Source organism: Phasianus colchicus, chromosome 8 (genome assembly GCF_987193195.1).
Source record: "Phasianus colchicus chromosome 8, bPhaCol1.hap1.1, whole genome shotgun sequence".
Lineage (NCBI taxonomy): Eukaryota > Metazoa > Chordata > Aves > Galliformes > Phasianidae > Phasianus > Phasianus colchicus.
The window spans coordinates 939408-961320 of NC_143443.1; the positions used below are offsets into that span (position 1 = coordinate 939408).

Consider the following 21913-nt stretch of genomic DNA (forward strand, 5'->3'; position numbering starts at 1 on the left):
TTAGCAGAAGAGATTGCCACGTCCCAGAGTGCCACAGAGCCCACGGCCCAGCCCTGACCATCCAAAGCCCCCCAGGCCCAGGGAGCCCCCAGCACCGATGGGCACGCTGCCAGCGCTGAGAGAGCTCCCCACGGCAGCGGACGCTGTGGATCCCACGGCTGTGCTCTGAGGGAAGGAGCTGAGGATTGGGCCCGGCAGCGTCACCACGACTGGTGGGGGCTGGATCGCAACGCTGGAGTCGGCACAACGAAGAACACACGGCTCGTTGCAGCTGTTGGCAAGCGGGGCTGGGCCGCAGGCGGCTGTCTGGCACGGGCTGTAGCACGACATGTCTGGCGGAGGAGGAGGTGACTCTGCAAGATGGAGGCGAGAGAGAGCTGAGGGCTCGAGCTGTCTCTCAGCGCGCTCGGGTGTCACGAGCCAAGAGTCAAAGGCCCTGCCGCGGCTGCTGAGGGGCTGTCTGTGAGTATTTGGGTAGGCTTGGGGTGGGTATTTGTGGGTAATTTAGGGATGATGCCAGAGAGGGAAGCTCCTCCTGTCCAAGTGAAGCTCCTGTCCAGCCGGTCTTCTCCCTCCCCCAGCATGCCCAGTGCAGGGCCTCTCCAAGCCGCGCTTGCTCCGTGACCAAGGGTCCGTGTCCAGAGCGCAAGGACGTTTCCCTCACAACCCACAACCATCGTTCTAGTCAGCCTTGAAGGCTGGCCTGGAATGTTCAGCTGTGAGATGAGATGAGATGAGGCTCCTCATCCCAGCACATCCTGAGGTAGGTATGATGAAGAGGATGCCGACTCTTTCAGGGGGGGATGAGTTTAGCCTTGCTGCTATTGCCTCAGTCGGGGAAAGAAAGATGTTCTAGGGTACAACAGAAAAGCATCACTCTCAGCATCCATCTGTGCAGGTCCTGCTCGTGAGCCCTTCTTCCCTGCTGGTGGTTACTTATTCTTCCAGAGGCAAGAGCTCAACTTGTTCCCTCAACGGCTTTTCCCTCTAAAAAGAGCTCTCCTTCTCCTCCGACAGCTCTGCCCTTCTGCCCCCCTCACTCCCCCTGCTTCTTTCCGAAGGAGACAAGTGCAAGCAAAGCGCAGCAAGGCTACTGAAGACAGAAGCCACGTCGTACTAAGACGTCTCCGGTGGGACGAGCTCTCGTGAGGGAATTCCAAGCCGTGCTACTAATGCAAAAGGTGCATCGCTGCCTCAAGGATGGTGGAAGAAGAGGCCAAGGCACCGGTTAGAAATTTCTGGCCGCACAGCCAGGGCCGCAAATGGCTTTCAAAGGAACCCTCCAATGCCCCGTTTCAGGTGAAAAAGCCACGCTGCCCCGTTCCCCTCCCCGAATACCGACACGCATGGTTGACAGTCCCAGACCGCTTGCGGAGGACAAGGCAGGAAAAATGCACGCAGCCCCCTCCTCGGGAGGCGTTCTGACCAGTGAGCAGACGGAAGGCAAAGCAAACGCAGACTTACTGGCTTCACAGAGGAGAGCAAGGCCCAAGCAGGGAATAGAGTAGCTGGGAAACGAGGCACCTATTTATACTGAGCCCGATGGCCCCGGGGGAGCTGAAGTGGCAAAAACACAAAGCGCCTTCAGAAAGGGTAATTTTGGCTTCCCAAGCTCTGCTGGTAGATGAAAGGCATTCCTCCTTCACCCGAAATGCTTAGCTCCCTTGTCACGCTGCGTAAGGCTGAAGCGATCTGGTTGATAGCACTTCTGTTTCTTCCTCAGGCCGATGCTCGTGAGAGGTCTCGTTGCCATTGCTGGTGAAGACTTGCAGAAGAATCAGGCCGTGCGCAGGCGCTGTACATATTCTCCCCTTCCCGAAGCTCATGGCCCCCGCTTGGTAGGACTTTGCGCGTGGAGCACTGCAGAAGGGAGCACACAAGCGTCTTGCACTGACGGGCTCAGCCTGACCCTGAGCAAGAGCGGTGCCGGCAGGCTACGGAGGAGCTCAGAGCACAGGCAAGCGTCTGCACAGGAGACTCAGATGCCCGGCTGAGAGTGGAGGGTGATGTTCAGCCCAGCCCCCCCGTGATCTGGAGAGAAACTTCATTGCACGTATGCAGGGAGGGAGACAGCGAGAGTGCAGCTGGAGTGGGTCAGGCCGCTCCATGGCGAGTCTCTGCTCCCTCCCCTCCGGCCGTGATGACGCACACGCTTTCCTGACCTGCAAAGGCTTCCAGCTGTTTCCCTTATTCGGGCAAGGTCAGAGTGTTTTCTGTGGGCAGGGCACGGGCTGTGCCTTACCAAACTGGATTTACTCATTGAACGCCTGAGGAGAGGCTGGAGCACCAGAAGGCCCTGCTGAATGAGGGAGGCTGCTGAGTCATGCCTGGAAGTGGGCCGCCACCAAGTGGGACTGCTTCAGCATTCCCTTGCCAGACCACATCGGCCTTTGGCCCTTTCCCTAGTCGCTTGTTTTTCCGGCCGTGCACCCAGAGAACCTGGCTTCCTCTCTCTTGGCAATGGTCAGAGAAGCGCAGGTAGTGCCTTTGAATTGCAAGGTGGCTCTAGCAGGCCACTTGTGACTGACCAGGAGGTGCTGAGCCACTGTAAGGAACTTCTGCTCCACCTCGCTCTGAGTCATCCGTCCACACGCTGGCATCAGGGATACTGAGGGAAAAGAACTGAGACATGCTAAGGGCTCTAGGCACAACCTCACGTCCTCGTTCCTGCAGAAATGCAGCTTTTTGCACAGTGTTGTCACAGCCATTGGCATCTTGCCCGACCACTTGGCAGTGCCTTGAAATGCTGTCATGCTCCTCTTGGTGAAAGAGCAGTCAGAGGAGTTCGGCAGCAACGGGCCCTGATGCCCGTCCTCCCATCTCACGCAGAATGTTTAGGAAGGAAGGTGGTTTGAGAGTAGTTGGCTTCTGTTCCCATGGTGGGTTGCTCTCCTTCCAAGCTAGTCTTCCCCTTGTATCAGCGTCAAACGCTTTGCTGAAGTGCGGCTAAACAACCTCCACAGCCTTTTCCTCGCCCACCGTGCTGGCCTTCTAGGAGAACTGGAAGGAGCTCAGGTTAGTGAAGCAGGAGCTGCCGTGCGTGGAAAGGGGTGCTGAGTGGGTGTGATCATTGGGTTGTCCTCGACGTGCCGTGTGATGGCACTCGAGACAATGTGCTCCACGACCTTCCCTTGTAGCAAAGTCAGACGGAGAAGCCTGGACTTAATTCATCAGTGAGTGATAGGATCATAGAATCATTTGAGTTGGAAGGGACCTTGAAAGGTCATCTAGTCCAAGTCCACTGCAATCAACAGGGACATCCAAAGCTCGATGGGGTGCTCAGAGCCCTGTCCAGCCTGACCTTTATCTGACATTCTTTTACCGTCAGTAGTACATTTGTTCTCTCTCCTTCTCTTTGTTGGGTAGACTCTTCCACCTGCTTCTTTGTGCCAGTTGGGTGGCCGATCACAGTGTCCTGTCACAATTTTGGCCACGTTGGCCTTTTGCCTGACTCCTGCGCTGCGACGCTTGGCCCCTTTCATCACGACAACTAAGTTGCATCCAGTCAAGCCCTTCTGTAACACAGAGGGCTCCCTTGCCTCCTCTCCTTCCCTGCCTGTGTCTGCACTCGGGTCATGAAAGCCATCCCATCACGTCTCGCGGAGGCCTACGATCTCGTAGTCCTGAGCGTGGGCTAAAAATTTCCATTCCCCCCTGCTTATTTCTTCTGACCCGTGCATTTGTAGCGAGGCATTTAAGTTGGTCCCTTAATGAAATGGAGCTGTGTCGCAGCCGAGCGATAGTTGCGGACGTCCATCTCAACACCAAAAGCCACTGCTTTAAAGTGAGGGTGGCCAAAGAATGGGAAGGATGGCCGCGAGAAGTTGTGGAGTTGTCATCCTTTGAGATACTGAAACCTGACTGGACTACGTCCCCACCGACCAGCTCAAGTTGATCTTGCTTCAGCAGGTGCCTTGGACTGACAAGTCTCAAGAGGTCCCTTCAAGCCTCCACAGTTCTGCGACTCTGTGTTACTTCTGTTACTCTTTCTGCTCCGCTTGGTTGATTTTTCTCCTGCACAACACACACACACACACACAGGAACACAAAACAAAACAAAACAAACGGAGCAATCCAGAGGCCGTGGAGCAGGGAGCAGAAGCACTTTCATGCTCATCTCTCCCAGGCACCGTTCCACCGATCCTGTTCCAGCCACGCTCTTGCCTTCTCAACCGTAGGCTTGCGATTGTCCTGGGAAGAGCTGGATGTTACTCGGCTTGGATGCAAAAGAGAATTTGGTCCTTTCCAACTAGCTTTGTCAAGCTCAGGCGTTTCTTCCTTGGTCCAATTCTCCTCTTTGTGAAGGAGACGCTAAACAGACTCAGTGTCTTTCTCCCTCCCAGAATGGAGTGCGGGAGATAGCCTGTTTCACGCCTCCCGGCTTTCCGTGTGTGTCACGGGACAGCTGGCTTGGGCCCTTGTGGGGAAGGAGTTGGAAAGCTGACTGTCTTGTGCATGGGTGATATTCCTTGAGTTGACTTTCTGGCTTGCTAGAGAAACGTTTCCTACCCAAGTAGCCTGAGCCAGCATCGGTTCTTACTAACCCAGGAGGTTCTGATGTCCCTGCAGCAGTTAAAGCAGCCCAGGAACATTTCACAGAAAATGCGCTCTCCCCTCACACTTTGCTGCGTGGCTCCTGAGTGACGCCAGTGAGCGCTGATTGTCCTTCCCAGACAGCTCTCCGCATGAAATGATCTTGTGTCCCGTGCGAGGAGTGGAAGACAGTGCACTATCAAAGCCCAGAACTACAGAGTCCCCCAGAGTGTTGCCAGAGGACAAAGTGTGTTGCATACTGGGCTGTCGGGGGTTGGGGAAGGAGGAAGAATGAGAGGAGACTCGTTTCCAAAGCGGATGCTCAATGTCTTTAATGAGAAAAGGAGAGGAACGTGCAACAGCTGAGAGCTTCAGCAATGCCCTTTGGACATTCTGTAAAGCTCAGTGCTAGCAGAAGACCACGGATAGTAAGCAGGGGAAAGAGGGCGGGCGATGAGGAGGAGAAGTTGGTGGGAACTCGGCTCCTCTGCAGACCGTGGCCGTGCCCTCAGGGCCGGCTCCGGGGCTGCCTTCAAGGCCCGCGGTGCTCATGCACAGGCAGGTGATCCACAGGCTTTAGCAGAAGAGATTGCCACGTCCCAGAGTGCCACAGAGCCCACGGCCCAGCCCTGACCATCCAAAGCCCCCCAGGCCCAGGGAGCCCCCAGCACCGATGGGCACGCTGCCAGCGCTGAGAGAGCTCCCCACGGCAGCGGACGCTGTGGATCCCACGGCTGTGCTCTGAGGGAAGGAGCTGAGGATTGGGCCCGGCAGCGTCACCACGACTGGTGGGGGCTGGATCGCAACGCTGGAGTCGGCACAACGAAGAACACACGGCTCGTTGCAGCTGTTGGCAAGCGGGGCTGGGCCGCAGGCGGCTGTCTGGCACGGGCTGTAGCACGACATGTCTGGCGGAGGAGGAGGTGACTCTGCAAGATGGAGGCGAGAGAGAGCTGAGGGCTCGAGCTGTCTCTCAGCGCGCTCGGGTGTCACGAGCCAAGAGTCAAAGGCCCTGCCGCGGCTGCTGAGGGGCTGTCTGTGAGTATTTGGGTAGGCTTGGGGTGGGTATTTGTGGGTAATTTAGGGATGATGCCAGAGAGGGAAGCTCCTCCTGTCCAAGTGAAGCTCCTGTCCAGCCGGTCTTCTCCCTCCCCCAGCATGCCCAGTGCAGGGCCTCTCCAAGCCGCGCTTGCTCCGTGACCAAGGGTCCGTGTCCAGAGCGCAAGGACGTTTCCCTCACAACCCACAACCATCGTTCTAGTCAGCCTTGAAGGCTGGCCTGGAATGTTCAGCTGTGAGATGAGATGAGATGAGGCTCCTCATCCCAGCACATCCTGAGGTAGGTATGATGAAGAGGATGCCGACTCTTTCAGGGGGGGATGAGTTTAGCCTTGCTGCTATTGCCTCAGTCGGGGAAAGAAAGATGTTCTAGGGTACAACAGAAAAGCATCACTCTCAGCATCCATCTGTGCAGGTCCTGCTCGTGAGCCCTTCTTCCCTGCTGGTGGTTACTTATTCTTCCAGAGGCAAGAGCTCAACTTGTTCCCTCAACGGCTTTTCCCTCTAAAAAGAGCTCTCCTTCTCCTCCGACAGCTCTGCCCTTCTGCCCCCCTCACTCCCCCTGCTTCTTTCCGAAGGAGACAAGTGCAAGCAAAGCGCAGCAAGGCTACTGAAGACAGAAGCCACGTCGTACTAAGACGTCTCCGGTGGGACGAGCTCTCGTGAGGGAATTCCAAGCCGTGCTACTAATGCAAAAGGTGCATCGCTGCCTCAAGGATGGTGGAAGAAGAGGCCAAGGCACCGGTTAGAAATTTCTGGCCGCACAGCCAGGGCCGCAAATGGCTTTCAAAGGAACCCTCCAATGCCCCGTTTCAGGTGAAAAAGCCACGCTGCCCCGTTCCCCTCCCCGAATACCGACACGCATGGTTGACAGTCCCAGACCGCTTGCGGAGGACAAGGCAGGAAAAATGCACGCAGCCCCCTCCTCGGGAGGCGTTCTGACCAGTGAGCAGACGGAAGGCAAAGCAAACGCAGACTTACTGGCTTCACAGAGGAGAGCAAGGCCCAAGCAGGGAATAGAGTAGCTGGGAAACGAGGCACCTATTTATACTGAGCCCGATGGCCCCGGGGGAGCTGAAGTGGCAAAAACACAAAGCGCCTTCAGAAAGGGTAATTTTGGCTTCCCAAGCTCTGCTGGTAGATGAAAGGCATTCCTCCTTCACCCGAAATGCTTAGCTCCCTTGTCACGCTGCGTAAGGCTGAAGCGATCTGGTTGATAGCACTTCTGTTTCTTCCTCAGGCCGATGCTCGTGAGAGGTCTCGTTGCCATTGCTGGTGAAGACTTGCAGAAGAATCAGGCCGTGCGCAGGCGCTGTACATATTCTCCCCTTCCCGAAGCTCATGGCCCCCGCTTGGTAGGACTTTGCGCGTGGAGCACTGCAGAAGGGAGCACACAAGCGTCTTGCACTGACGGGCTCAGCCTGACCCTGAGCAAGAGCGGTGCCGGCAGGCTACGGAGGAGCTCAGAGCACAGGCAAGCGTCTGCACAGGAGACTCAGATGCCCGGCTGAGAGTGGAGGGTGATGTTCAGCCCAGCCCCCCCGTGATCTGGAGAGAAACTTCATTGCACGTATGCAGGGAGGGAGACAGCGAGAGTGCAGCTGGAGTGGGTCAGGCCGCTCCATGGCGAGTCTCTGCTCCCTCCCCTCCGGCCGTGATGACGCACACGCTTTCCTGACCTGCAAAGGCTTCCAGCTGTTTCCCTTATTCGGGCAAGGTCAGAGTGTTTTCTGTGGGCAGGGCACGGGCTGTGCCTTACCAAACTGGATTTACTCATTGAACGCCTGAGGAGAGGCTGGAGCACCAGAAGGCCCTGCTGAATGAGGGAGGCTGCTGAGTCATGCCTGGAAGTGGGCCGCCACCAAGTGGGACTGCTTCAGCATTCCCTTGCCAGACCACATCGGCCTTTGGCCCTTTCCCTAGTCGCTTGTTTTTCCGGCCGTGCACCCAGAGAACCTGGCTTCCTCTCTCTTGGCAATGGTCAGAGAAGCGCAGGTAGTGCCTTTGAATTGCAAGGTGGCTCTAGCAGGCCACTTGTGACTGACCAGGAGGTGCTGAGCCACTGTAAGGAACTTCTGCTCCACCTCGCTCTGAGTCATCCGTCCACACGCTGGCATCAGGGATACTGAGGGAAAAGAACTGAGACATGCTAAGGGCTCTAGGCACAACCTCACGTCCTCGTTCCTGCAGAAATGCAGCTTTTTGCACAGTGTTGTCACAGCCATTGGCATCTTGCCCGACCACTTGGCAGTGCCTTGAAATGCTGTCATGCTCCTCTTGGTGAAAGAGCAGTCAGAGGAGTTCGGCAGCAACGGGCCCTGATGCCCGTCCTCCCATCTCACGCAGAATGTTTAGGAAGGAAGGTGGTTTGAGAGTAGTTGGCTTCTGTTCCCATGGTGGGTTGCTCTCCTTCCAAGCTAGTCTTCCCCTTGTATCAGCGTCAAACGCTTTGCTGAAGTGCGGCTAAACAACCTCCACAGCCTTTTCCTCGCCCACCGTGCTGGCCTTCTAGGAGAACTGGAAGGAGCTCAGGTTAGTGAAGCAGGAGCTGCCGTGCGTGGAAAGGGGTGCTGAGTGGGTGTGATCATTGGGTTGTCCTCGACGTGCCGTGTGATGGCACTCGAGACAATGTGCTCCACGACCTTCCCTTGTAGCAAAGTCAGACGGAGAAGCCTGGACTTAATTCATCAGTGAGTGATAGGATCATAGAATCATTTGAGTTGGAAGGGACCTTGAAAGGTCATCTAGTCCAAGTCCACTGCAATCAACAGGGACATCCAAAGCTCGATGGGGTGCTCAGAGCCCTGTCCAGCCTGACCTTTATCTGACATTCTTTTACCGTCAGTAGTACATTTGTTCTCTCTCCTTCTCTTTGTTGGGTAGACTCTTCCACCTGCTTCTTTGTGCCAGTTGGGTGGCCGATCACAGTGTCCTGTCACAATTTTGGCCACGTTGGCCTTTTGCCTGACTCCTGCGCTGCGACGCTTGGCCCCTTTCATCACGACAACTAAGTTGCATCCAGTCAAGCCCTTCTGTAACACAGAGGGCTCCCTTGCCTCCTCTCCTTCCCTGCCTGTGTCTGCACTCGGGTCATGAAAGCCATCCCATCACGTCTCGCGGAGGCCTACGATCTCGTAGTCCTGAGCGTGGGCTAAAAATTTCCATTCCCCCCTGCTTATTTCTTCTGACCCGTGCATTTGTAGCGAGGCATTTAAGTTGGTCCCTTAATGAAATGGAGCTGTGTCGCAGCCGAGCGATAGTTGCGGACGTCCATCTCAACACCAAAAGCCACTGCTTTAAAGTGAGGGTGGCCAAAGAATGGGAAGGATGGCCGCGAGAAGTTGTGGAGTTGTCATCCTTTGAGATACTGAAACCTGACTGGACTACGTCCCCACCGACCAGCTCAAGTTGATCTTGCTTCAGCAGGTGCCTTGGACTGACAAGTCTCAAGAGGTCCCTTCAAGCCTCCACAGTTCTGCGACTCTGTGTTACTTCTGTTACTCTTTCTGCTCCGCTTGGTTGATTTTTCTCCTGCACAACACACACACACACACACAGGAACACAAAACAAAACAAAACAAACGGAGCAATCCAGAGGCCGTGGAGCAGGGAGCAGAAGCACTTTCATGCTCATCTCTCCCAGGCACCGTTCCACCGATCCTGTTCCAGCCACGCTCTTGCCTTCTCAACCGTAGGCTTGCGATTGTCCTGGGAAGAGCTGGATGTTACTCGGCTTGGATGCAAAAGAGAATTTGGTCCTTTCCAACTAGCTTTGTCAAGCTCAGGCGTTTCTTCCTTGGTCCAATTCTCCTCTTTGTGAAGGAGACGCTAAACAGACTCAGTGTCTTTCTCCCTCCCAGAATGGAGTGCGGGAGATAGCCTGTTTCACGCCTCCCGGCTTTCCGTGTGTGTCACGGGACAGCTGGCTTGGGCCCTTGTGGGGAAGGAGTTGGAAAGCTGACTGTCTTGTGCATGGGTGATATTCCTTGAGTTGACTTTCTGGCTTGCTAGAGAAACGTTTCCTACCCAAGTAGCCTGAGCCAGCATCGGTTCTTACTAACCCAGGAGGTTCTGATGTCCCTGCAGCAGTTAAAGCAGCCCAGGAACATTTCACAGAAAATGCGCTCTCCCCTCACACTTTGCTGCGTGGCTCCTGAGTGACGCCAGTGAGCGCTGATTGTCCTTCCCAGACAGCTCTCCGCATGAAATGATCTTGTGTCCCGTGCGAGGAGTGGAAGACAGTGCACTATCAAAGCCCAGAACTACAGAGTCCCCCAGAGTGTTGCCAGAGGACAAAGTGTGTTGCATACTGGGCTGTCGGGGGTTGGGGAAGGAGGAAGAATGAGAGGAGACTCGTTTCCAAAGCGGATGCTCAATGTCTTTAATGAGAAAAGGAGAGGAACGTGCAACAGCTGAGAGCTTCAGCAATGCCCTTTGGACATTCTGTAAAGCTCAGTGCTAGCAGAAGACCACGGATAGTAAGCAGGGGAAAGAGGGCGGGCGATGAGGAGGAGAAGTTGGTGGGAACTCGGCTCCTCTGCAGACCGTGGCCGTGCCCTCAGGGCCGGCTCCGGGGCTGCCTTCAAGGCCCGCGGTGCTCATGCACAGGCAGGTGATCCACAGGCTTTAGCAGAAGAGATTGCCACGTCCCAGAGTGCCACAGAGCCCACGGCCCAGCCCTGACCATCCAAAGCCCCCCAGGCCTAGGGAGCCCCCAGCACCGATGGGCACGCTGCCAGCGCTGAGAGAGCTCCCCACGGCAGCGGACGCTGTGGATCCCACGGCTGTGCTCTGAGGGAAGGAGCTGAGGATTGGGCCCGGCAGCGTCACCACGACTGGTGGGGGCTGGATCGCAACGCTGGAGTCGGCACAACGAAGAACACACGGCTCGTTGCAGCTGTTGGCAAGCGGGGCTGGGCCGCAGGCGGCTGTCTGGCACGGGCTGTAGCACGACATGTCTGGCGGAGGAGGAGGTGACTCTGCAAGATGGAGGCGAGAGAGAGCTGAGGGCTCGAGCTGTCTCTCAGCGCGCTCGGGTGTCACGAGCCAAGAGTCAAAGGCCCTGCCGCGGCTGCTGAGGGGCTGTCTGTGAGTATTTGGGTAGGCTTGGGGTGGGTATTTGTGGGTAATTTAGGGATGATGCCAGAGAGGGAAGCTCCTCCTGTCCAAGTGAAGCTCCTGTCCAGCCGGTCTTCTCCCTCCCCCAGCATGCCCAGTGCAGGCCCTCTCCAAGCCGCGCTTGCTCCGTGACCAAGGGTCCGTGTCCAGAGCGCAAGGACGTTTCCCTCACAACCCACAACCATCGTTCTAGTCAGCCTTGAAGGCTGGCCTGGAATGTTCAGCTGTGAGATGAGATGAGATGAGGCTCCTCATCCCAGCACATCCTGAGGTAGGTATGATGAAGAGGATGCCGACTCTTTCAGGGGGGGATGAGTTTAGCCTTGCTGCTATTGCCTCAGTCGGGGAAAGAAAGATGTTCTAGGGTACAACAGAAAAGCATCACTCTCAGCATCCACCTGTGCAGGTCCTGCTCGTGAGCCCTTCTTCCCTGCTGGTGGTTACTTATTCTTCCAGAGGCAAGAGCTCAACTTGTTCCCTCAACGGCTTTTCCCTCTAAAAAGAGCTCTCCTTCTCCTCCGACAGCTCTGCCCTTCTGCCCCCCTCACTCCCCCTGCTTCTTTCCGAAGGAGACAAGTGCAAGCAAAGCGCAGCAAGGCTACTGAAGACAGAAGCCACGTCGTACTAAGACGTCTCCGGTGGGACGAGCTCTCGTGAGGGAATTCCAAGCCGTGCTACTAATGCAAAAGGTGCATCGCTGCCTCAAGGATGGTGGAAGAAGAGGCCAAGGCACCGGTTAGAAATTTGTGGCCGCACAGCCAGGGCCGCAAATGGCTTTCAAAGGAACCCTCCAATGCCCCGTTTCAGGTGAAAAAGCCACGCTGCCCCGTTCCCCTCCCCGAATACCGACACGCATGGTTGACAGTCCCAGACCGCTTGCGGAGGACAAGGCAGGAAAAATGCACGCAGCCCCCTCCTCGGGAGGCGTTCTGACCAGTGAGCAGACGGAAGGCAAAGCAAACGCAGACTTACTGGCTTCACAGAGGAGAGCAAGGCCCAAGCAGGGAATAGAGTAGCTGGGAAACGAGGCACCTATTTATACTGAGCCCGATGGCCCCGGGGGAGCTGAAGTGGCAAAAACACAAAGCGCCTTCAGAAAGGGTAATTTTGGCTTCCCAAGCTCTGCTGGTAGATGAAAGGCATTCCTCCTTCACCCGAAATGCTTAGCTCCCTTGTCACGCTGCGTAAGGCTGAAGCGATCTGGTTGATAGCACTTCTGTTTCTTCCTCAGGCCGATGCTCGTGAGAGGTCTCGTTGCCATTGCTGGTGAAGACTTGCAGAAGAATCAGGCCGTGCGCAGGCGCTGTACATATTCTCCCCTTCCCGAAGCTCATGGCCCCCGCTTGGTAGGACTTTGCGCGTGGAGCACTGCAGAAGGGAGCACACAAGCGTCTTGCACTGACGGGCTCAGCCTGACCCTGAGCAAGAGCGGTGCCGGCAGGCTACGGAGGAGCTCAGAGCACAGGCAAGCGTCTGCACAGGAGACTCAGATGCCCGGCTGAGAGTGGAGGGTGATGTTCAGCCCAGCCCCCCCGTGATCTGGAGAGAAACTTCATTGCGCATATGCAGGGAGGGAGACAGCGAGAGTGCAGCTGGAGTGGGTCAGGCCGCTCCATGGCGAGTCTCTGCTCCCTCCCCTCCGGCCGTGATGACGCACACGCTTTCCTGACCTGCAAAGGCTTCCAGCTGTTTCCCTTATTCGGGCAAGGTCAGAGTGTTTTCTGTGGGCAGGGCACGGGCTGTGCCTTACCAAACTGGATTTACTCATTGAACGCCTGAGGAGAGGCTGGAGCGCCAGAAGGCCCTGCTGAATGAGGGAGGCTGCTGAGTCATGCCTGGAAGTGGGCCGCCACCAAGTGGGACTGCTTCAGCATTCCCTTGCCAGACCACATCGGCCTTTGGCCCTTTCCCTAGTCGCTTGTTTTTCCGGCCGTGCACCCAGAGAACCTGGCTTCCTCTCTCTTGGCAATGGTCAGAGAAGCGCAGGTAGTGCCTTTGAATTGCAAGGTGGCTCTAGCAGGCCACTTGTGACTGACCAGGAGGTGCTGAGCCACTGTAAGGAGCTTCTGCTCCACCTCGCTCTGAGTCATCCGTCCACACGCTGGCATCAGGGATACTGAGGGAAAAGAACTGAGACATGCTAAGGGCTCTAGGCACAACCTCACGTCCTCGTTCCTGCAGAAATGCAGCTTTTTGCACAGTGTTGTCACAGCCATTGGCATCTTGCCCGACCACTTGGCAGTGCCTTGAAATGCTGTCATGCTCCTCTTGGTGAAAGAGCAGTCAGAGGAGTTCGGCAGCAACGGGCCCTGATGCCCGTCCTCCCATCTCACGCAGAATGTTGAGGAAGGAAGGTGGTTTGAGAGTAGTTGGCTTCTGTTCCCATGGTGGGTTGCTCTCCTTCCAAGCTAGTCTTCCCCTTGTATCAGCGTCAAACGCTTTGCTGAAGTGCGGCTAAACAACCTCCACAGCCTTTTCCTCGCCCACCGTGCTGGCCTTCTAGGAGAACTGGAAGGAGCTCAGGTTAGTGAAGCAGGAGCTGCCGTGCGTGGAAAGGGGTGCTGAGTGGGTGTGATCATTGGGTTGTCCTCCACGTGCCGTGTGATGGCACTCGAGACAATGTGCTCCACGACCTTCCCTTGTAGCAAAGTCAGACGGAGAAGCCTGGACTTAATTCATCAGTGAGTGATAGGATCATAGAATCATTTGAGTTGGAAGGGACCTTGAAAGGTCATCTAGTCCAAGTCCACTGCAATCAACAGGGACATCCAAAGCTCGATGGGGTGCTCAGAGCCCTGTCCAGCCTGACCTTTATCTGACATTCTTTTACCGTCAGTAGTACATTTGTTCTCTCTCCTTCTCTTTGTTGGGTAGAGTCTTCCACCTGCTTCTTTGTGCCAGTTGGGTGGCCGATCACAGTGTCCTGTCACAATTTTGGCCACGTTGGCCTTTTGCCTGACTCCTGCGCTGCGACGCTTGGCCCCTTTCATCACGACAACTAAGTTGCATCCAGTCAAGCCCTTCTGTAACACAGAGGGCTCCCTTGCCTCCTCTCCTTCCCTGCCTGTGTCTGCACTCGGGTCATGAAAGCCATCCCATCACGTCTCGCGGAGGCCTACGATCTCGTAGTCCTGAGCGTGGGCTAAAAATTTCCATTCCCCCCTGCTTATTTCTTCTGACCCGTGCATTTGTAGCGAGGCATTTAAGTTGGTCCCTTAATGAAATGGAGCTGTGTCGCAGCCGAGCGATAGTTGCGGACGTCCATCTCAACACCAAAAGCCACTGCTTTAAAGTGAGGGTGGCCAAAGAATGGGAAGGATGGCCGCGAGAAGTTGTGGAGTTGTCATCCTTTGAGATACTGAAACCTGACTGGACTACGTCCCCACCGACCAGCTCAAGTTGATCTTGCTTCAGCAGGTGCCTTGGACTGACAAGTCTCAAGAGGTCCCTTCAAGCCTCCACAGTTCTGCGACTCTGTGTTACTTCTGTTACTCTTTCTGCTCCGCTTGGTTGATTTTTCTCCTGCACAACACACACACACACACACAGGAACACAAAACAAAACAAAACAAACGGAGCAATCCAGAGGCCGTGGAGCAGGGAGCAGAAGCACTTTCATGCTCATCTCTCCCAGGCACCGTTCCACCGATCCTGTTCCAGCCACGCTCTTGCCTTCTCAACCGTAGGCTTGCGATTGTCCTGGGAAGAGCTGGATGTTACTCGGCTTGGATGCGAAAGAGAATTTGGTCCTTTCCAACTAGCTTTGTCAAGCTCAGGCGTTTCTTCCTTGGTCCAATTCTCCTCTTTGTGAAGGAGACGCTAAACAGACTCAGTGTCTTTCTCCCTCCCAGAATGGAGTGCGGGAGATAGCCTGTTTCACGCCTCCCGGCTTTCCGTGTGTGTCACGGGACAGCTGGCTTGGGCCCTTGTGGGGAAGGAGTTGGAAAGCTGACTGTCTTGTGCATGGGTGATATTCCTTGAGTTGACTTTCTGGCTTGCTAGAGAAACGTTTCCTACCCAAGTAGCCTGAGCCAGCATCGGTTCTTACTAACCCAGGAGGTTCTGATGTCCCTGCAGCAGTTAAAGCAGCCCAGGAACATTTCACAGAAAATGCGCTCTCCCCTCACACTTTGCTGCGTGGCTCCTGAGTGACGCCAGTGAGCGCTGATTGTCCTTCCCAGACAGCTCTCCGCATGAAATGATCTTGTGTCCCGTGCGAGGAGTGGAAGACAGTGCACTATCAAAGCCCAGAACTACAGAGTCCCCCAGAGTGTTGCCAGAGGACAAAGTGTGTTGCATACTGGGCTGTCGGGGGTTGGGGAAGGAGGAAGAATGAGAGGAGACTCGTTTCCAAAGCGGATGCTCAATGTCTTTAATGAGAAAAGGAGAGGAACGTGCAACAGCTGAGAGCTTCAGCAATGCCCTTTGGACATTCTGTAAAGCTCAGTGCTAGCAGAAGACCACGGATAGTAAGCAGGGGAAAGAGGGCGGGCGATGAGGAGGAGAAGTTGGTGGGAACTCGGCTCCTCTGCAGACCGTGGCCGTGCCCTCAGGGCCGGCTCCGGGGCTGCCTTCAAGGCCCGCGGTGCTCATGCACAGGCAGGTGATCCACAGGCTTTAGCAGAAGAGATTGCCACGTCCCAGAGTGCCACAGAGCCCACGGCCCAGCCCTGACCATCCAAAGCCCCCCAGGCCCAGGGAGCCCCCAGCACCGATGGGCACGCTGCCAGCGCTGAGAGAGCTCCCCACGGCAGCGGACGCTGTGGATCCCACGGCTGTGCTCTGAGGGAAGGAGCTGAGGATTGGGCCCGGCAGCGTCACCACGACTGGTGGGGGCTGGATCGCAACGCTGGAGTCGGCACAACGAAGAACACACGGCTCGTTGCAGCTGTTGGCAAGCGGGGCTGGGCCGCAGGCGGCTGTCTGGCACGGGCTGTAGCACGACATGTCTGGCGGAGGAGGAGGTGACTCTGCAAGATGGAGGCGAGAGAGAGCTGAGGGCTCGAGCTGTCTCTCAGCGCGCTCGGGTGTCACGAGCCAAGAGTCAAAGGCCCTGCCGCGGCTGCTGAGGGGCTGTCTGTGAGTATTTGGGTAGGCTTGGGGTGGGTATTTGTGGGTAATTTAGGGATGATGCCAGAGAGGGAAGCTCCTCCTGTCCAAGTGAAGCTCCTGTCCAGCCGGTCTTCTCCCTCCCCCAGCATGCCCAGTGCAGGCCCTCTCCAAGCCGCGCTTGCTCCGTGACCAAGGGTCCGTGTCCAGAGCGCAAGGACGTTTCCCTCACAACCCACAACCATCGTTCTAGTCAGCCTTGAAGGCTGGCCTGGAATGTTCAGCTGTGAGATGAGATGAGATGAGGCTCCTCATCCCAGCACATCCTGAGGTAGGTATGATGAAGAGGATGCCGACTCTTTCAGGGGGGGATGAGTTTAGCCTTGCTGCTATTGCCTCAGTCGGGGAAAGAAAGATGTTCTAGGGTACAACAGAAAAGCATCACTCTCAGCATCCATCTGTGCAGGTCCTGCTCGTGAGCCCTTCTTCCCTGCTGGTGGTTACTTATTCTTCCAGAGGCAAGAGCTCAACTTGTTCCCTCAACGGCTTTTCCCTCTAAAAAGAGCTCTCCTTCTCCTCCGACAGCTCTGCCCTTCTGCCCCCCTCACTCCCCCTGCTTCTTTCCGAAGGAGACAAGTGCAAGCAAAGCGCAGCAAGGCTACTGAAGACAGAAGCCACGTCGTACTAAGACGTCTCCGGTGGGACGAGCTCTCGTGAGGGAATTCCAAGCCGTGCTACTAATGCAAAAGGTGCATCGCTGCCTCAAGGATGGTGGAAGAAGAGGCCAAGGCACCGGTTAGAAATTTGTGGCCGCACAGCCAGGGCCGCAAATGGCTTTCAAAGGAACCCTCCAATGCCCCGTTTCAGGTGAAAAAGCCACGCTGCCCCGTTCCCCTCCCCGAATACCGACACGCATGGTTGACAGTCCCAGACCGCTTGCGGAGGACAAGGCAGGAAAAATGCACGCAGCCCCCTCCTCGGGAGGCGTTCTGACCAGTGAGCAGACGGAAGGCAAAGCAAACGCAGACTTACTGGCTTCACAGAGGAGAGCAAGGCCCAAGCAGGGAATAGAGTAGCTGGGAAACGAGGCACCTATTTATACTGAGCCCGATGGCCCCGGGGGAGCTGAAGTGGCAAAAACACAAAGCGCCTTCAGAAAGGGTAATTTTGGCTTCCCAAGCTCTGCTGGTAGATGAAAGGCATTCCTCCTTCACCCGAAATGCTTAGCTCCCTTGTCACGCTGCGTAAGGCTGAAGCGATCTGGTTGATAGCACTTCTGTTTCTTCCTCAGGCCGATGCTCGTGAGAGGTCTCGTTGCCATTGCTGGTGAAGACTTGCAGAAGAATCAGGCCGTGCGCAGGCGCTGTACATATTCTCCCCTTCCCGAAGCTCATGGCCCCCGCTTGGTAGGACTTTGCGCGTGGAGCACTGCAGAAGGGAGCACACAAGCGTCTTGCACTGACGGGCTCAGCCTGACCCTGAGCAAGAGCGGTGCCGGCAGGCTACGGAGGAGCTCAGAGCACAGGCAAGCGTCTGCACAGGAGACTCAGATGCCCGGCTGAGAGTGGAGGGTGATGTTCAGCCCAGCCCCCCCGTGATCTGGAGAGAAACTTCATTGCACGTATGCAGGGAGGGAGACAGCGAGAGTGCAGCTGGAGTGGGTCAGGCCGCTCCATGGCGAGTCTCTGCTCCCTCCCCTCCGGCCGTGATGACGCACACGCTTTCCTGACCTGCAAAGGCTTCCAGCTGTTTCCCTTATTCGGGCAAGGTCAGAGTGTTTTCTGTGGGCAGGGCACGGGCTGTGCCTTACCAAACTGGATTTACTCATTGAACGCCTGAGGAGAGGCTGGAGCGCCAGAAGGCCCTGCTGAATGAGGGAGGCTGCTGAGTCATGCCTGGAAGTGGGCCGCCACCAAGTGGGACTGCTTCAGCATTCCCTTGCCAGACCACATCGGCCTTTGGCCCTTTCCCTAGTCGCTTGTTTTTCCGGCCGTGCACCCAGAGAACCTGGCTTCCTCTCTCTTGGCAATGGTCAGAGAAGCGCAGGTAGTGCCTTTGAATTGCAAGGTGGCTCTAGCAGGCCACTTGTGACTGACCAGGAGGTGCTGAGCCACTGTAAGGAGCTTCTGCTCCACCTCGCTCTGAGTCATCCGTCCACACGCTGGCATCAGGGATACTGAGGGAAAAGAACTGAGACATGCTAAGGGCTCTAGGCACAACCTCACGTCCTCGTTCCTGCAGAAATGCAGCTTTTTGCACAGTGTTGTCACAGCCATTGGCATCTTGCCCGACCACTTGGCAGTGCCTTGAAATGCTGTCATGCTCCTCTTGGTGAAAGAGCAGTCAGAGGAGTTCGGCAGCAACGGGCCCTGATGCCCGTCCTCCCATCTCACGCAGAATGTTTAGGAAGGAAGGTGGTTTGAGAGTAGTTGGCTTCTGTTCCCATGGTGGGTTGCTCTCCTTCCAAGCTAGTCTTCCCCTTGTATCAGCGTCAAACGCTTTGCTGAAGTGCGGCTAAACAACCTCCACAGCCTTTTCCTCGCCCACCGTGCTGGCCTTCTAGGAGAACTGGAAGGAGCTCAGGTTAGTGAAGCAGGAGCTGCCGTGCGTGGAAAGGGGTGCTGAGTGGGTGTGATCATTGGGTTGTCCTCGACGTGCCGTGTGATGGCACTCGAGACAATGTGCTCCACGACCTTCCCTTGTAGCAAAGTCAGACGGAGAAGCCTGGACTTAATTCATCAGTGAGTGATAGGATCATAGAATCATTTGAGTTGGAAGGGACCTTGAAAGGTCATCTAGTCCAAGTCCACTGCAATCAACAGGGACATCCAAAGCTCGATGGGGTGCTCAGAGCCCTGTCCAGCCTGACCTTTATCTGACATTCTTTTACCGTCAGTAGTACATCTGTTCTCTCTCCTTCTCTTTGTTGGGTAGACTCTTCCACCTGCTTCTTTGTGCCAGTTGGGTGGCCGATCACAGTGTCCTGTCACAATTTTGGCCACGTTGGCCTTTTGCCTGACTCCTGCGCTGCGACGCTTGGCCCCTTTCATCACGACAACTAAGTTGCATCCAGTCAAGCCCTTCTGTAACACAGAGGGCTCCCTTGCCTCCTCTCCTTCCCTGCCTGTGTCTGCACTCGGGTCATGAAAGCCATCCCATCACGTCTCGCGGAGGCCTACGATCTCGTAGTCCTGAGCGTGGGCTAAAAATTTCCATTCCCCCCTGCTTATTTCTTCTGACCCGTGCATTTGTAGCGAGGCATTTAAGTTGGTCCCTTAATGAAATGGAGCTGTGTCGCAGCCGAGCGATAGTTGCGGACGTCCATCTCAACACCAAAAGCCACTGCTTTAAAGTGAGGGTGGCCAAAGAATGGGAAGGATGGCCGCGAGAAGTTGTGGAGTTGTCATCCTTTGAGATACTGAAACCTGACTGGACTACGTCCCCACCGACCAGCTCAAGTTGATCTTGCTTCAGCAGGTGCCTTGGACTGACAAGTCTCAAGAGGTCCCTTCAAGCCTCCACAGTTCTGCGACTCTGTGTTACTTCTGTTACTCTTTCTGCTCCGCTTGGTTGATTTTTCTCCTGCACAACACACACACACACACACAGGAACACAAAACAAAACAAAACAAACGGAGCAATCCAGAGGCCGTGGAGCAGGGAGCAGAAGCACTTTCATGCTCATCTCTCCCAGGCACCGTTCCACCGATCCTGTTCCAGCCACGCTCTTGCCTTCTCAACCGTAGGCTTGCGATTGTCCTGGGAAGAGCTGGATGTTACTCGGCTTGGATGCAAAAGAGAATTTGGTCCTTTCCAACTAGCTTTGTCAAGCTCAGGCGTTTCTTCCTTGGTCCAATTCTCCTCTTTGTGAAGGAGACGCTAAACAGACTCAGTGTCTTTCTCCCTCCCAGAATGGAGTGCGGGAGATAGCCTGTTTCACGCCTCCCGGCTTTCCGTGTGTGTCACGGGACAGCTGGCTTGGGCCCTTGTGGGGAAGGAGTTGGAAAGCTGACTGTCTTGTGCATGGGTGATATTCCTTGAGTTGACTTTCTGGCTTGCTAGAGAAACGTTTCCTACCCAAGTAGCCTGAGCCAGCATCGGTTCTTACTAACCCAGGAGGTTCTGATGTCCCTGCAGCAGTTAAAGCAGCCCAGGAACATTTCACAGAAAATGCGCTCTCCCCTCACACTTTGCTGCGTGGCTCCTGAGTGACGCCAGTGAGCGCTGATTGTCCTTCCCAGACAGCTCTCCGCATGAAATGATCTTGTGTCCCGTGCGAGGAGTGGAAGACAGTGCACTATCAAAGCCCAGAACTACAGAGTCCCCCAGAGTGTTGCCAGAGGACAAAGTGTGTTGCATACTGGGCTGTCGGGGGTTGGGGAAGGAGGAAGAATGAGAGGAGACTCGTTTCCAAAGCGGATGCTCAATGTCTTTAATGAGAAAAGGAGAGGAACGTGCAACAGCTGAGAGCTTCAGCAATGCCCTTTGGACATTCTGTAAAGCTCAGTGCTAGCAGAAGACCACGGATAGTAAGCAGGGGAAAGAGGGCGGGCGATGAGGAGGAGAAGTTGGTGGGAACTCGGCTCCTCTGCAGACCGTGGCCGTGCCCTCAGGGCCGGCTCCGGGGCTGCCTTCAAGGCCCGCGGTGCTCATGCACAGGCAGGTGATCCACAGGCTTTAGCAGAAGAGATTGCCACGTCCCAGAGTGCCACAGAGCCCACGGCCCAGCCCTGACCATCCAAAGCCCCCCAGGCCCAGGGAGCCCCCAGCACCGATGGGCACGCTGCCAGCGCTGAGAGAGCTCCCCACGGCAGCGGACGCTGTGGATCCCACGGCTGTGCTCTGAGGGAAGGAGCTGAGGATTGGGCCCGGCAGCGTCACCACGACTGGTGGGGGCTGGATCGCAACGCTGGAGTCGGCACAACGAAGAACACACGGCTCGTTGCAGCTGTTGGCAAGCGGGGCTGGGCCGCAGGCGGCTGTCTGGCACGGGCTGTAGCACGACATGTCTGGCGGAGGAGGAGGTGACTCTGCAAGATGGAGGCGAGAGAGAGCTGAGGGCTCGAGCTGTCTCTCAGCGCGCTCGGGTGTCACGAGCCAAGAGTCAAAGGCCCTGCCGCGGCTGCTGAGGGGCTGTCTGTGAGTATTTGGGTAGGCTTGGGGTGGGTATTTGTGGGTAATTTAGGGATGATGCCAGAGAGGGAAGCTCCTCCTGTCCAAGTGAAGCTCCTGTCCAGCCGGTCTTCTCCCTCCCCCAGCATGCCCAGTGCAGGCCCTCTCCAAGCCGCGCTTGCTCCGTGACCAAGGGTCCGTGTCCAGAGCGCAAGGACGTTTCCCTCACAACCCACAACCATCGTTCTAGTCAGCCTTGAAGGCTGGCCTGGAATGTTCAGCTGTGAGATGAGATGAGATGAGGCTCCTCATCCCAGCACATCCTGAGGTAGGTATGATGAAGAGGATGCCGACTCTTTCAGGGGGGGATGAGTTTAGCCTTGCTGCTATTGCCTCAGTCGGGGAAAGAAAGATGTTCTAGGGTACAACAGAAAAGCATCACTCTCAGCATCCATCTGTGCAGGTCCTGCTCGTGAGCCCTTCTTCCCTGCTGGTGGTTACTTATTCTTCCAGAGGCAAGAGCTCAACTTGTTCCCTCAACGGCTTTTCCCTCTAAAAAGAGCTCTCCTTCTCCTCCGACAGCTCTGCCCTTCTGCCCCCCTCACTCCCCCTGCTTCTTTCCGAAGGAGACAAGTGCAAGCAAAGCGCAGCAAGGCTACTGAAGACAGAAGCCACGTCGTACTAAGACGTCTCCGGTGGGACGAGCTCTCGTGAGGGAATTCCAAGCCGTGCTACTAATGCAAAAGGTGCATCGCTGCCTCAAGGATGGTGGAAGAAGAGGCCAAGGCACCGGTTAGAAATTTCTGGCCGCACAGCCAGGGCCGCAAATGGCTTTCAAAGGAACCCTCCAATGCCCCGTTTCAGGTGAAAAAGCCACGCTGCCCCGTTCCCCTCCCCGAATACCGACACGCATGGTTGACAGTCCCAGACCGCTTGCGGAGGACAAGGCAGGAAAAATGCACGCAGCCCCCTCCTCGGGAGGCGTTCTGACCAGTGAGCAGACGGAAGGCAAAGCAAACGCAGACTTACTGGCTTCACAGAG

General features: G+C 56.0%; 5 protein-coding genes across 5 annotated transcripts; all 5 read right to left on the minus strand.

Annotated features, from left to right (window-relative positions):
- LOC149916961 (beta-keratin-related protein) lies at positions 1-330 on the minus strand. Its single transcript, XM_090144681.1, has one exon. It carries the CDS (start codon positions 328-330, stop codon positions 1-3), a length of 330 nt encoding a protein of 109 aa, XP_090000807.1.
- A 4779-nt stretch (positions 331-5109) lies between these two features.
- Positions 5110-5439, minus strand: LOC149916962 (beta-keratin-related protein). Its single transcript, XM_090144682.1, has one exon. It carries the CDS (start codon positions 5437-5439, stop codon positions 5110-5112), a length of 330 nt encoding a protein of 109 aa, XP_090000808.1.
- A 4779-nt stretch (positions 5440-10218) lies between these two features.
- Positions 10219-10548, minus strand: LOC149916963 (beta-keratin-related protein). Its single transcript, XM_090144683.1, has one exon. It carries the CDS (start codon positions 10546-10548, stop codon positions 10219-10221), a length of 330 nt encoding a protein of 109 aa, XP_090000809.1.
- A 4779-nt stretch (positions 10549-15327) lies between these two features.
- Positions 15328-15657, minus strand: LOC149916964 (beta-keratin-related protein). The gene has a single exon (XM_090144684.1). The coding sequence runs from the start codon at positions 15655-15657 to the stop codon at positions 15328-15330; it is 330 nt and encodes a 109-aa protein (XP_090000810.1).
- Positions 15658-20436: 4779 nt separating this feature from the next.
- LOC149916965 (beta-keratin-related protein) lies at positions 20437-20766 on the minus strand. The gene has a single exon (XM_090144685.1). It carries the CDS (start codon positions 20764-20766, stop codon positions 20437-20439), a length of 330 nt encoding a protein of 109 aa, XP_090000811.1.
- Between the last annotated feature and the right edge of the window lie 1147 nt (positions 20767-21913).